At 41.4% G+C, this 14,928-nt stretch overlaps 1 protein-coding gene across 1 annotated transcript in view; it reads left to right on the forward strand.

Moving 5' to 3' along the window:
• Positions 1–14,709, forward strand: part of PLA2G10 (phospholipase A2 group X) — a 33,184-nt gene extending 18,475 nt beyond the window's left edge. Inside the window, exons 3-4 of the mRNA XM_056534580.1 lie at positions 11,897–12,003; positions 13,778–14,709. Coding sequence (XP_056390555.1) covers positions 11,897–12,003; positions 13,778–13,932 — 262 coding nt within the window. The 3' untranslated portion in view covers positions 13,933–14,709. The remainder of the gene's footprint in view (positions 1–11,896; positions 12,004–13,777) is intronic.
• The last annotated feature ends 219 nt before the right edge of the window (positions 14,710–14,928 follow it).

The following is a 14,928-nucleotide window of genomic DNA, read 5'->3' on the forward strand; positions in this document are numbered from 1 at the left end:
GTGCGCCCAAACAATATTCCGTGCAACAGAAAAAACCCGACACTAGCGACACAATAGTAAATAAGGTGAGAAAAATAATGGAGTAAAAGCAAAAACACTGCAAAAAAAAACTCTCCGGTCTTAGTAAATGAGGGCCATTGAGTATTGTGTCCAATTTTGGGCGCCTGTATATAAGGACATGACTGAACTGGAGAGGATGCAGGGGAGGGCGACAAAGATAATTAATGGTATGGGAGGATTACAGTACCAAGACAGGTTATCAAGCTTGGGGTTATTTAGTTTAGAGAAAAGACGTCTTAGGGGCGATTATATGATTATATTATATGTACAAATATATGAATAGACAGTACAGAGATCTTTCTAGTGATCTTTTTATACCTAGGCCGGTAACCATGACAAGGGGGCATCCTCTATGTCTAGAGGAAAGAAGGTTTTACCATCATCACAGACAGGAATTTTTTACTGTAAGAGCAGTGAGACTATGGAACTCTCTGCCACATGATGTGGGACTCAATAAGCAATTCAAAAGGGGGGCCTGGATGTTTTTCTGGAAAAATATAATATTACAGATTATGGATACTGGATTTATGTTGATACAACCTTGACCCAAGGATTTATTCTGATTGCCATATAGGCAATTGGTATCAGCCTCACGTTTTTTTTTTTTTTTGCTTTCCTTTGGATCAACACAGTAGGGCCTTAGGTTGAACTCAAAGGATTCTTGTCTTTTTTTTCATCCTTACAAACTATGTTACTATGCTCCACTGAGTAGATTCCTGACCAGTGTTCCACCTCAGTCAGTAATTGAGTGGGCAGTTCTCGTTTAAGTAGAGACATAACTTGCCGTTCCTCAGCTCCACTTACTACTTATAATGCTTCTTATGTAGCAGTGACAAGTAGGCCCCCTCAGGCACTACGGCCAACCTCTGCCTCTACACCCACTACAACTACACCCATGTCATTACGCAATTTATAGTCTATAAAATGTAATCACACCTGATATCAGGGAAATATAGCATACCTCACTGCTGACCCCAAGATAACTCTGCTGCATAAATGTACCATACTGATAAGTTAGTTAGTTTAATAAACACTTTACAAGGTTGGTTTGGCTGTTGTACAAGCAGTTGCTATGTCAGCATTTATTGGCATGATATAAAAAGTCTGTAAGCAAACATATACTTATTTGCATTCTCAGACATAGCCAGCATACTGGTTGTTTGTGAATTTCTACTAAGAGGAAAGAACTGCTAGCTTCAGCTGAGTAAGCAAACAAGTGCAGAGTCTGTATAGTTTATAGGAGGAGTATAGACTATACAAAGGTAATTGCACAGTTTTTACATTCTAAAGTCGCATAAAACAGTGCACCCCTTTAGAATTACCTGGATTTCTGCATTGGTTATTAATATAATGTGTTCCAGTGGTTGTCGAAGCCACAGTTATTGGCATACCCAATCAAACTAAACTAATAACATACAAACAGTTGTACTGTTTTTGAACTGAAGATGTTTACTCATAGGGGGACATTTATCATTGTTGCTTATTGTTTGCTTATCATCGGTGCACAAAATGTCGCATGTGCAGCAAAGCAAATTTTTTCTGCAACATTGCAGCTGGAGAGGTCTGTTGGCAAAAAGCTCAATTTCAGTTTATCAGTGGTGAAAGATTTATCAAGTGCGAATGTCACACCTCCAAAACACCGCAAATTTACACTAGCCCAGACCTGGCTTTCAAAACTGTATGTAGAGCATTTGTTAAAAAAAAAAAGGTGCACATTTTTTGCTTAACTGGGTAAAAATGTGCTGAAAAGTTGGAGGGGAGAGGAGGAATGGGACAAAGTGGTGTTCTGAAGTAATTTATTGTTTTTTTGCTTACATGCACCACAGACAAGCTGATCTGTTCAGAGCAACTCCTCTCTGCTGCTCTCTGGCAGCGCTCACATGTGAAAGCGAGCCTCCATATTTCCCACACATACTACTAAATATATAAAATAAGACAACAACACAGAGTGGAAATAATTGGCCAAGGGCCTTTTATTAAGGGAAAATTATTTGAACAACAATAACATTACCATAAAAATAATAATAATAATGTGGGTTTTAACTTTAGCGTTTTTGCAGGCGGTTTTTATTCTTTTTTGGACTTTAGCGATCCAAAAAAGTGATGGAGATACCTTTTTTAACCTCTTAAGGACGCAGCCCATTTTGACCTTAAGGACGCAGCCATGTTTTGCAAATCTGACCACTGTCACTTTAAGCATTAATATCTCTGGGATACTTTAACTTATGAATTTGATTCTGAGACCGTTTTTTCGGGACATATTCTACTTTATGTTAGTGGTAACTTTTTGTCGATGCTTGCATCATTTCTTGGTGAAAAAATTCCACAATATTATGAAAAATGAGAAAATTTAGCATTTTTCGAACTTTGAAGCTCTCTGCTTGTAAGGAAAGTGGACATTCCAAATAAATAATATGTTGATTCACATATACAATATGTCTAGTTTGTGTTTGCATCATAAAGTTGACATGTTTTTACTTTTTGAAGACATTATAGGGCTTTTTAGTTTAGCAGCAATTTTCCAATTTTTCAGGAAAATTTCAAAATCGGAATTTTTCAGGGACCAGTTCAGTTACAAAGTGAATTTGAGGGTCTTTATGTTAGAAATACCCTATAACTGCACCCCTTAAAGTATTCAAAATGACATTCAGAAAGTTTGTTAACCCTTTAGGTGTTTCACAGGAATAGCAGCAAAGTGAGGAGTAAATTCAAAATCTTTATTTTTTACACTAACATGTTCTTGTAAACCCATTTTTTTCCTTTTACAATGGGTAATAAGTAAAAATGTCCCCCAAAATTTGTAACCCTATTTCTCTCGAGTAAGGAAATACCTCATATGTGGATGTAAAATGTTCTGTGGGTGCAGTAGAGTGCTCAGAAGGGAAGGAGCAACAATGGGATTTTGGAGAGAGAATTTTACTGAAATGGTTTTTGGGGGGCATGTCTCATTTAGGAAGCTCCCATGGTGTCAGAACAGCAAAAAAAAAAGCCACATGGCACACTATTTGGGAAACTACACCCCTAAAGGAACATAAGGGGTATAGTGAGCCCTAACACCCCACAGGTGATTGACGAATTTTCACTAAAGTTTGACGTGAGAATGAAAAATTTAATTTTTTTCACTAAAATGCTGGTGCAACCCCAAATTTTTCATTTTCACAATGGGTAATAGGTAAAAATGTCAACCAAAATTTAATTTCCATATGTGGATGTAAAGTGCTCTGCGGGCAAACTACAATGCTCAGAAGAGAAGGAGTGCCATTGGGCTTTTGGAAAGAGAATATGGGGCAACACCAGCATGTTAGTGTAGACCCCAACTTTACCTTTTCATACGGGTAAAAGGAGAAAAAGCCCCCCAAAATTTGTTAAGCAATTTCTCCCGAGTACGGAAATACCCCATATGTGGCCCTAAACTGTTGCCTTCAAATATGACAGGGCTCCGGAGTTAGAGAGCACCATGTGCATTTGAGGCCTAAATTAGGGATTTGCATAGGGACGGACATAGCAGTGTTCCCCAAACAGGGTGCCTCCAGCTGTTGCAAAACTCCCAGCATGCCTGAACAGTCAATGGCTGTCCGGCAATACTGGGAGTTATTTTGCAACAGCTGGAGGCTCCATTTTGGAAACACTGCCGTATGAGACGTTTTTCATTTTTATTGGGGGGGGGGGCAGTGTAGGGGGGTGTATATGTAGTGTATATGTACTTGAAGTAAGAGAGCTTAGACTCTTCTGATCCACATGGTCCATGGTACATGAAAATATCCTATTTTACCTTTTGCATTTTACATTTATTAAAAACATATCTAAACTGAAATGTAGTAACTGGAGTGCCATCTAAATGAAGGAAAAAAGAACCAGGACAAACAGTGCGAATAGACAAATATCTAGAAACTTGGGCAACAGGACAGAAATGAACCCCAGGCAGAGGGTTCAAACTCAAATACCGACCTTTACCAAAACCATCCGTTTTAGAAAAACAAACACACTAAGGTGAGATAAAGAGCTTTTGTTAATAGAAGAGAACTCGTTCACAAAAATGCACCAACAGGGAAAAATCAATCGGCCTCCTAATGTCCCTCCGGACCGACGGCAACCCTTCAGCAACTGCTTCACCTGAAAAAGAGAGGTGACTGGGCGGAGCCCCAGCCAATGCTGAAAAAATGCTATACCTGCTAACGTATTACAGACATGCGAATCTGACCAACCCTGACCAAAACAAAAAGACAAAAAATAAACACTAAGACCCGCCTCTGAAGAACAAGAAACAAAACCCCTGGAAAAACAAAATTCCTGCCAGATAAACGAAGATTAACAGTACTTAGACCAGGAAGCATGAGCAACTGAAGACCTTAGAACTTCATACACTAAGCCAGGACAAGATTCAATAGATAAAGGGGGCAGGGGGAACCTTCCTTGTCCGCACCTGGAAAAACCTAAAAAACTGCCAACAAGAAAGAGCATCATCTATATCACTTGTAGCACCTTTAATATACCTAGCTTTAATCCAAACATTCAGTTTTAAACAGACTAGAACTAAATGGTGCAATAGCTTAACAACAGGATAGGACTTAGAAGATAAACAGTTCAAAGCAGAAGCCACACCATTATTATCAGTATTAAAAATAACCCTTCTATTATGGAAACAACTGCCCCAGATAACCAGGGAGACAACCACAGGGAATAACTCAAGCAAAACTATGTTACTAGTAAACCCAGCCTCAATCCAAGAGAGAGGCCATGCTTCAGCTCGCCAATGAACATTAAAAAAGGCCCCAAAGCCCAGAGAGCCATCAGAATCAGTATATACACCTAAGGAATCAAGATCACCAAATTCTTCCTGCCAAATAGAAGAGCCATTTAAATAAGGCGAAAACTCTGCCCACAATAACAAATCATCTTTCAGTGCCCTATCCAAATATATAGAACAACGAGGGGAACAGACACCCCTGGTGGCCATATAAAGCAGCTTAGAGAACACTGTACCCATGGGAATAACCCTGGCTGTGAAATTAAACATACCCAATAACCTCTGCAATTCCCTCAAAGTTACCTTTTGCTAAACCAACATAGAATTAATTAAAGATAACATAACCTGAACCTTAAAGTGGTACTCCAGTAGAAAACATTTTTTTTTTTAAATCAACTGGTGTTAAAAAGTTAAACAGATTTGTAAATTACTTTTGTTAAAAAAAATCTTAATCCTTCCAGTACTTCTTAGCTGCTGAATACTACAGAGGAAATTTTCTTTTTGGATTACTTTTCTGTCTGTCCCCAGTGCTCTCTGCTGACACCTCTGTCCATTTTAGGAACTGTCCAGAGCAGCATATGTTTGCTATGGGGATTTTCTCCTGCTCTAGGAAAAGGATCTTTCACCCTTCCCTCCTCAATCTCCTTAAAAATCTTCGTCCTGACTCCTTTTTCGTGAAAATCAACAGACTTGAGAAGCCTTGGCGTTGGCTCCGGTATGTCCTTCATCTAAGGATATACTGGCGAATGTCTCAATTTTAAACATCAGTGTTGAGGGATAGCCAATGTCATTGTATACATCTACCACAGTAGTGCACCTAAATTTCTGTATTGTATTATTCTAATTGTTACACATCTCCACCGTCTATCTGGTGTAGGATTCTATTGTGGCACTTGTAGTCCACTGCAGGCATCCTCCATTGTATGCATTTTTATGCTGGGGATCGCCCCTAGCAACGGACTACAAGGGCAGGATCTGCTCCCCCAGTATAAATGCACAACTGCATTTGGGGTTGAGCACCTCCTGCCATTTGAGACCACGTCTTAGGTCTGTTGATTTTCACAACAACAAAGATTGTCCAACCAGCAGCAGCCCTGACCAAGAAATTCTGGAACAATAAAACCTTTAGAAAAGCCAGAGTATAATAGCTCAGCCATCTGCTTGTCTGGATATAATTTTAGAAATGGAAACATGTTTTGCAGCTTCACCGGAGTCAAAGCGACTCCTTGGCCAGAGGATGCTTCTGGGAGGACTGGGATAACTTCTGAAAACATTTAGACACTGGGTGGCTACCTCTGCAGTGTGCACACTCATGTTTATAAATCGACAGCTGGCCTGCCACCGGCACTGAGAATCACTGAATGCAAAGCACACACCTTTCCAAAAGGAGGGAGTGCTGGTGGCAGGGACCTGTCTATGAATGCAGATCCCAACATCCTTCTGCCCCAGTGAATGAGGTTGAACAGCTAACTTCTGATGGAAAAGTTCATCATTCTGAAGCCAAGAGACACCCCCAAAATTCCTGTAGGCTTCTAATACATGTTGGTATAAACTAGTGTTGAGGAGATTTTTCCCCCAAGACAGCTGCAAACACACAAAACGCCTGCAACCAGTTATTAAAAGATTTAGAAAAACTCACACGTTTCTTATCCTCCTCCTTATCCTCCCTCTTGTCAGAAACCATGCTAGGTACTTAAAAGGTGGTAACAGAGAAAAAAAGATCAACATACTCTCCACTCCAGATCTTCTCCTCAAAAGGGAACCAAATCATCAGATTTTACCTTATATAACGTTTGGCAAAGCGTTATATAGGGAAAAATCTGTATCCTTACATCTGTTCAGGGAGCAGAGCGATGACGCGGCCCATCAATTAAGTGGAGGGGGCGTCGCTGCTGGCCGCAGTAACAGGAGTAGGGAAGAGGAGCTCCCCGCCGCTTGATTGATGGGCCATATAATACAGAAATTTAGGTGCACTACTGTGGTAGATGTATACAATGACATTGGCTATCCCTCAACACTGATGTTAAAATTGAGACATTCGCCAGTGTATCCTTATATGAAGGACACCCCAGAGCCCGCACACCAACGCCAAGGTTTCTCAAATGGCGCGGGACCTAACGCTAACCTACCTGTGCGTAATAAGCAAAAACCAGGGGCCAGTGGGCAATTACAGTAGCACTAGGCCGACATGCAGCCTGCTCCCAATTCCCTCCAGTGTGACTGAGCACACATACAATGGGAGGAGGGAGAGACAGGCTACAAGCCCCACCCAAGTTGGCTGATATAGGTGCATGGCCTCACAGGTGCAACCTTAATGCTGCCTGGAAAATGTTCAAGGCGCATTAACATATGGAGTTTACACACCTCCAAGTATAGATTTTTAAACAACAACAAAAAACGTGGTCTCAAATGGCTAGAGGTGCTCAACCCCAAATGCAGTTGTGCATTTATACTGGGGGAGCAGATCCTGCCCTTGTAGTCCATTGTAGTCCCCTAGCAACGGACTACAAGGGCTGGATCTGCTCCCCCAGTATAAATGCACAACTGCATTTGGGGTTGATCACCTCCAGACATTTGAGACGTTTTTTGTTGTTTAAAAATCTATACTTGGAGGTGTGTAAACTCCATATGTTAATGCGCCTTGAACATTTTCCAGGCAGCATTAAGGTTGCACCTGTGAGGCCATGCACCTATATCAGCCAACTTGGGTGGGGCTTGTAGCCTCTCTCCCCCCTTCCATTGTATGTGTGCTCAGTCACACTGGAGGGAACTGGGAGCAGGCTGCATGTCGGCCTAGTGCTACTGTAATTGCCCACTGGCCCCTGGTTTTTGCTTATTACGCACAGGTAGGTTAGCGTTAGGTCCCGCGCCATTTGAGAAACCTTGGCGTTGGTGTGCGGGCTCTCATGTGTCCTTCATATAAGGATACACTGGCGAATGTCTCAATTATAACATCAGTGTTGAGGGATAGCCAATGTCATTGTATACATCTACCACAGTAGTGCACCTAAATTTCTGTATTGCATTATTCTAATTGTTACACATCCACACTGTTTATCTGGTGTAGGATTCTATTGTGGCACTTGTAGTCCACTTGATTGATGGGCCGCGTCATCGCTCTGCTCCCTAAACAGATGGTGAGGATACAGATATTTTCCTATACAATGCTTACGGCCAGGCAGGGGACTACTTACGGCCGTGGCGTTGACTACTTTATAAGTTCATATCTTCACCATCCCTGGGGGCAGGAGCGTCCCCCCGGGGATGGTGGTGATACAGATTTTACCCTATACAATGCTTTGCCAAGCCTTATATAGGGTAAAATCTAATGATTGGTTCCCTTTAACCACCAGGGCCAAATGGAACCCCAGCGGGGATAATTCACACGTGAGTGCCTCCTTGAGGCATGACTCCAGTAAACCTCTGGAGGGGACAGGACAAGAGGGATACATAGGAGCTAAAGGGGACACAATAATGTCATCTAACACAATGGGAGAAGAAACTACAGGCACAGTAGGAGGGATAACAAGCAGAAGCCTACCAGGAGGGGGGGGGGGGGGGGCAGCAGGAGGGACCCAGGCTGCAGAGGCTCCTGCAGAACTAGGAGATCCACCCCAAAAGGAAGGAACAGATGCTAATAACTGTAAAAAGGTAGCTAACCCATTAACTAAGTCATTATGCCCGGGGACAGAAAAACTCTCTCTAGCTGGCAAAAAAGAAAAAGCATTCTCACCATCTCGAACCACCAGCCGGACTCTGATGACACCTGTGGTAACTGGACCTTCCACTCTGTCCCGGGACTGCACGGCTGCCAAGGAAGAACTGGATGATCTGCTGGAGCAGGGACCGGAACCGGAAGTTGCACAATGCGAAGATCCACCTTTGGAGGACTGGCTAGAGGACATATTCTTGGATGAACCGGAAATGACCTCAGTCTGTGTCGGGGAGCTCCAACTCTTAGACCTGCTTGCGCTGTGCTCGGAGCGCCACAAGCCAGATGGACTGTCCAACTCAGGAAGATGGAGAGGAGGCCGGGTAACAACAGCATTTGCAGGATAACCAGGTAGAGGGTCCAAGGTGGAAAAAACCGGCAGATGACCAGGGGAAACATCGCTGGCGGCAGGGGCTGCGTCTGACAGACATGCAGGAACCGAAGCCAGATTGTCAGCAGGCAGGGACAAACAGTGCTTCACCCATTCAGTGCTGCCAGGAAGAGAAGCCATGGACAGGAGGAGCTGGAACAGATCCCGAACCTCAGGAACAGCAGCATCAGCAGGAGGAGACGCAGGCAAACTCACGGTGAAGGTAGGATGTTCTTCTTTGCTTGAACACTGAGGTACTGTCCAGGACCCTAAAGCAGGGAAAATATATACACCCAGCTTTCCCGCTTCATGAAAACAGGCCAATGCAAAATAATAAAACTGTCATAAACCAAAACATCTGCCCAGTAATTAGCCGGCCCATAGGTAAAGTCACCCAGCAACAGCTGGCACATAACTTCTGCCCAGCGACAGGTGTCACAAATCTGCCTGGCAACAGGAAACAAAGAAGCTCGACCACATTAAGTAATAAGAATAGTTAACCCCTAGAAGACAAGGGAAAATGGAGGAGCTTTCCATGTGGCCCATGCGCTACCACTTCTGGCCCTTGGACACATCTGTGACATCAGGTCCAGGACTCCAATACACACACATCAGAACTGGAGTATCAGAGTGACTTTACCTCCAGAACCTTCTGTCACTCCCAGAATCCAGACCCAAACCTCAGTCTTAGGTCATGGAGGCAAGATGTATATACAGTATACTATATCAGGACATTGAGAGTAGATGTTCTGTAAAGGGAATAGGTCATCAGAAAATTATTATTTAACCCTTAGAAGACATGCACCATACATGTGTGGCATGGCCATCTGGGCCTTAACGTAGTGCCATACATGCACATGTACAGCTCTGTGTGCAGTAAAGCAATAAAGCAATGCAATCGGCATCACCGTAATGTGACTGCAGGATCAGTTTTCATGCAAACCAGAGACCTTCTGAAAGCCTCAGCCTCAGACTAATAGCAGAGCGTTGATCACAATAACAGCATTATTCAATGTTAGCAAACAAAACATTGCCAATAAAAGTCCTCTAGAGGGACTTTAAAAGTGTACAAAAAAATAAAAAAATAAAAGAATGTTTGTAAAAAAAAAATAGAAAATTCTCCATCTCAATAAAAATTCAAATCACACCTTTCTCATTTTTCATATATTACCCAACCCCCCAAATATTTTTGTTGTTTAGCCAAACACTTTGTTGCAAAATGAAAGGGGTCATTGCAAAGTACAATTGGTCGCTTCAAAAATATGGGGCTGTAGATGGAAAAATAAAAGTGGTAGGTCTTTTAAAAGGCGGAAAAAAAGGAAAATGCTGAAATAAATTGTCAGTGTTTTCAAGGGGTTTAAATAAAGTTTTTGTGTTAACCATATTTTAAAATATTTTTGGTAATGTTTGTACTAATTTTTCATTTTACTATCTATATTTTAAAATAATCCAGAACTCTTGCAGTTTCCTCAGTGTATAAATAAAAGATGTGCATTCTATAATAGCTGAAGCTTACAGCCTCCTTCTCCCTGTAGAATATCCTCTAAAAAAGTTAACCAAGCATGCTCAGACACCTTTCCCATTCATCTGATTGAGAAAGCTTTAGTCTGTTGTCTATGATACATGGGTCCTGTTGTAAAGCATATCACTAAATACAGTAAAAAAAAACAGCTCAGGCAAGATGGCTGTTCTTATAATAATGTACAGAGAAAATTGTTATTAAAAAAAATAATAATCTGAAAATAATACTGAAGACTACGAATTTCAAGAACCTACATTGCAGCCAGATTCAAGATTGCCCAAGACAGTCTGGAGGTTACAAAAGTTTCCAGGAAAATATTCTATGCAAAGCTGAGACAACATTGTACGTGTGTTCTATAATGTTGCTTATAGAACAATGCTATGCTTAGAGGAAGAAAAACACTGCCCAACCACACCAAAATCTTATTACGGCTTGTGAATTGTGAATGCTGTGTGTGTATTATACCAATTCTTATACCAGAAAACTAGTATAATAAAATTGCAAATTTTGGGGCAATGCTTTCAATTCAAAACACTGAGATAAATGTTTTGTGGCAACGTTTGTGCTTCTACTTGGATTGTTTCTTGGTAATGTCTTCAAGATCTGTAAGGATCCCTCCCCCATAGTCCAATGCCTGAGCAATAAGGTTCCTTATGAGTGAACAGCCTAGACTTTTTTTTTTTTTTTTTTTTACTTTTTTCTGACTATGCTGCCTCCCCCATTGTGTGAACAAGCCCTTAGACCCTGCCCCTTAGAATAGCTCTAAGCCAATATTGACGCAAGCCACCATTGCCAGGTAGGAATAGAGTCAGCAACAAGACAATGACCCAGAGCTCACAAGTAAATCAACTAAAAAAAAAAAAAAAAAAACGTTGAAAAAGAAGATTTGTGTTTTGAAATAGCCAAGTAAGCGTCCCATCGCCTTTGCTACTGGTGACAAGAATCTGTGCAGGTCTCCACTCTCCAAATAAAGTAGATTATCCGTAAACATGGGTGTAAAAATTATCCAGAAAAGGTAAAACAAATACCAGAACCTTCTTACTGGCCACTATGGTGAGGCCCCATCCCTATCATGTACACCAATGCATAGAGAATAAGAAAAAAAATTGTTGGCATATTTTATAACCATGTGTATTATTTTAAAAGGGGTACTCCGCTAATACATCTTATCCCCTAACCAAAGTATAGGGGATAAGATATATAATTGCTGGGGTCCTGCCCCTGGGGACCCCCACAATCTGTCATCATGCACCCACGCGCCCCGTGGTTGTCACGCTTCATACTCGGAGCCTCCAGCGCTGCAGAGAGCTCACAAAGGTGGGTGAGCAATGATAGATTGCAGGGGTCCCCAGCGGTGGGACCCCCGCGATCATACATCTTATCCCCTATCCTTTGGATAGGGGATAAGATGTATTAAGGCCGGAGTACCCCTTTAATAGTGTGACTTCATTTTTCATACCTGAATATTATTGTCTCTTTTTACAGGTGCTGCTATAAACATGACTGTTGCTATGGATATGCAGAACATTTTGGCTGCCATCCTAAAAGCAATGCATACAACTGGAAATGTGTCAAAAACTACATCAAGTGTGGTAAGAAAATATACCAAATTGTTATAAAGCAAGGTTTTTGGGAAAGAAAGAGGTTGAGCTGCTAGATGGCAACATAGGACATGTATATGTTTAGGATTTAACATTCAACCGGATTAGAGATGAGCAAACTTACAGTAAATTCGATTCGTCACAAACTTCTCGGCTCAGCAGTTGATGACTTTTCCTGGGTAAATTAGTTCAGCCTTCAGGTGCTCCGGTGGGCTGGAAAAGGTGGATACAGTCCTAGGAATGAGTCTCCTAGGACTGTATCCACCTTTTCCAGCCCACGGGAGCACCGGAAAGCTGAACTAATTTATGCAGGATAAGTCATCAACTGCCGAGCCGAGAAGTTCGTGACGAATCAAATTTACTTTAAGTTCGCTCATCTCTAATCCTGTTGAATGTTAAAATGCGGTAGGGAAATACACAGCAATCCTCTAATAAATACCAATAAATACTAATTATTTCTGCTGTTATAAAAATATAGCCCAAAAGCTTTGGCGTATTGCCATTCCTGAATATTCTCTATCTGACAATAAGAAAGATACAAATGAAGCCTTAGGTTACCATAAAACAGCTTATGTGTCTGAAGCTGCCTGTGTGAGGAGACAAAATACAGGAAGTGTGGGCGGACAAGCAGGGCTCTGTGCATGCTGTGTGAGCCAGGGGTGTGTCATAGAACCTCAGTGCACAGAGCCCTGCTTGTCCCGCCCACATTTTCTGCATTTTGTCTCTGCGCTGAAGAGACAAGACAGAATTATTTAACCCAAAAATATACACATTTGTTAACCAATGTATAGTACAACATTACATAGAATGTTAATATCTACAGAACGGCAATGGCCGAAGATTTCAGGGGGTCCTAACAAAATCATGCAAGTTTTTCAAAGTCTTTAAAAAAAACAGATACTCTTTAAACATACTGGATTAGGATCCCATGCAGCTCTATACTAAACCTGTGTAAAGGGCAGCAGGTTCAGTACGTCAGCCCAGCTGAAGTGAACACATGGCAATGTAGGCTTTAGAGCTTATAAGAAATCAGTAATTACACTCCCAGTAATTTTATCCCCACTCGCAGCTCCAAACACATGGGTCTGTGGACTGTTTATAGACTGCACTTCCGTACGGTTACTAGGGAGAGGCGTTTAGGGCACAGCAAAGGAAGCCACTCATAGTAATTACAATTCATGTAGTTTTCCACAAATATGGTTCTACTCGGATATCCTTATATTTTTCCTTTTTATACGCTCATATTATTTGGTAAGATGTATAAATAGTTCACACAACATCAATTGTGAGTCTAAGATATTTAACAAATCTGAATAGAATAACTTCAACGATAAAATCACAATTGTTAAAGGAGAACTATGGCATACAATACATGCAGACGGCATGCACTCCATACATTTCTATGGGAGCGCGTGGACAAAACAAAGCTTGCTAAGATATGAAAGCAGACTTGTTATTGGTTGTAAACCAGACATTTTGCGTTTTGGGCAGATTGATAAAGACGGGCCAATATTTTAAACAGTATTTTTAGCAAAAATAAGGAATGGACTGAAAACAAAGAAAAAGGTGCAACCCTTTCCAGAATTGTTCGATTCTATGCATGTTTCACTCCTGTTTTTGGCTAAAGATACTGACCAAACTGATCTCCAAAATGAGGACCAAATACTGAACAAAATACTAAAGTGTGAAGCCTAGTATTGTTGATCTTAAAAAAGAAAAAAAAATGTTTATTACAAATGTACTGAATAAATGTTTTGCTTTTCAGATTACACAAGGGATTTGTGCCAAACAATACTGTGCAAATGCGACAAAAACTTAGCAAAATGCCTACAGAAAGCACCTTATAAAGCAAAGTATGCTCTGTATCCTAATTTCTTATGCGGGAATGAAGTTCTACAGTGCAAGTCTAACAATGACTGATGGAAAGAAAAGAAGTCCATTCTACAGAAACGTTAACATTTCCAAAAATATCATTGGTTGTAGAAAACAAATGTGTCTCAATACTCAAAACTGACAGTAGCTGCCATGAGTGACCAAATTCTCTCCGTTATAGTGAACCTCCCCATAGAAGCCAGAATGATTCAGTCCATCTATGTATTATTGAGCTGCCATCTGAATTTCCAGCATGTAACATTACCTTTCTCTTGCAAAATACATAACTAGAAATTAGGGCTCCCATTCATATTAGAGAAAAAGTCAGCCAAACCCTTCAGTTTTGGCAGGACGGGTGGACTGTCTCCTGACCCAACTGTCCACCAAGATTTGATGTCATGGAAGAGCATGATAGGACATACATTTCAACATCCAATTGTTTAGGTTTCCCTAGAGATAACTTGTCGTCAGAGCAGTCTAGCAGCACTCTGCAGGTCCCGGCTGCTATCAGCCCGCCGGAAATGGCCGACTTCCGCAATCGGCCATTAACCCAGTACCTGCATTAACCCCTCAGATGCTGTGATCAATACAGATCCCGGTATCGGCGGCAAGCGCATGTTAAAATGGATGATCGGATCGCCCGCAGCACTGCTGCAGGGATCCGATCATCTGTAATGGCGGCCGGAGGTCCCCTCACCTTCATTCATATTAGAGAAAAGTCAGCCAAACCCTTCAGTTTTGGCAGGATGGGTGGACTGTCTCCTGACCCAACTCTCCACCAAGATTTGATAGGATGATAGCATGATAGGACATACATTTCAACATCCAATTGTTTAGGTTTCCCTAGAGATAACTTGTCGTCAGAGCAGTCTAGCAGCAGGTTACTCTCGTCTCCCCACTAAAATACATGAACGCCCATAGATATTGAAGGTGTACAGAAGCTGGAATTACAACACTCAGCTGATCATTGTTCCAGCTTTTATTTTGTAATGATACTGTATTATGAAAATTGTAGCACTGAAAGGAATGATTTAGCTAAGGCTT

This window comes from Hyla sarda, chromosome 8, assembly GCF_029499605.1.
Source record: "Hyla sarda isolate aHylSar1 chromosome 8, aHylSar1.hap1, whole genome shotgun sequence".
NCBI lineage: Eukaryota > Metazoa > Chordata > Amphibia > Anura > Hylidae > Hyla > Hyla sarda.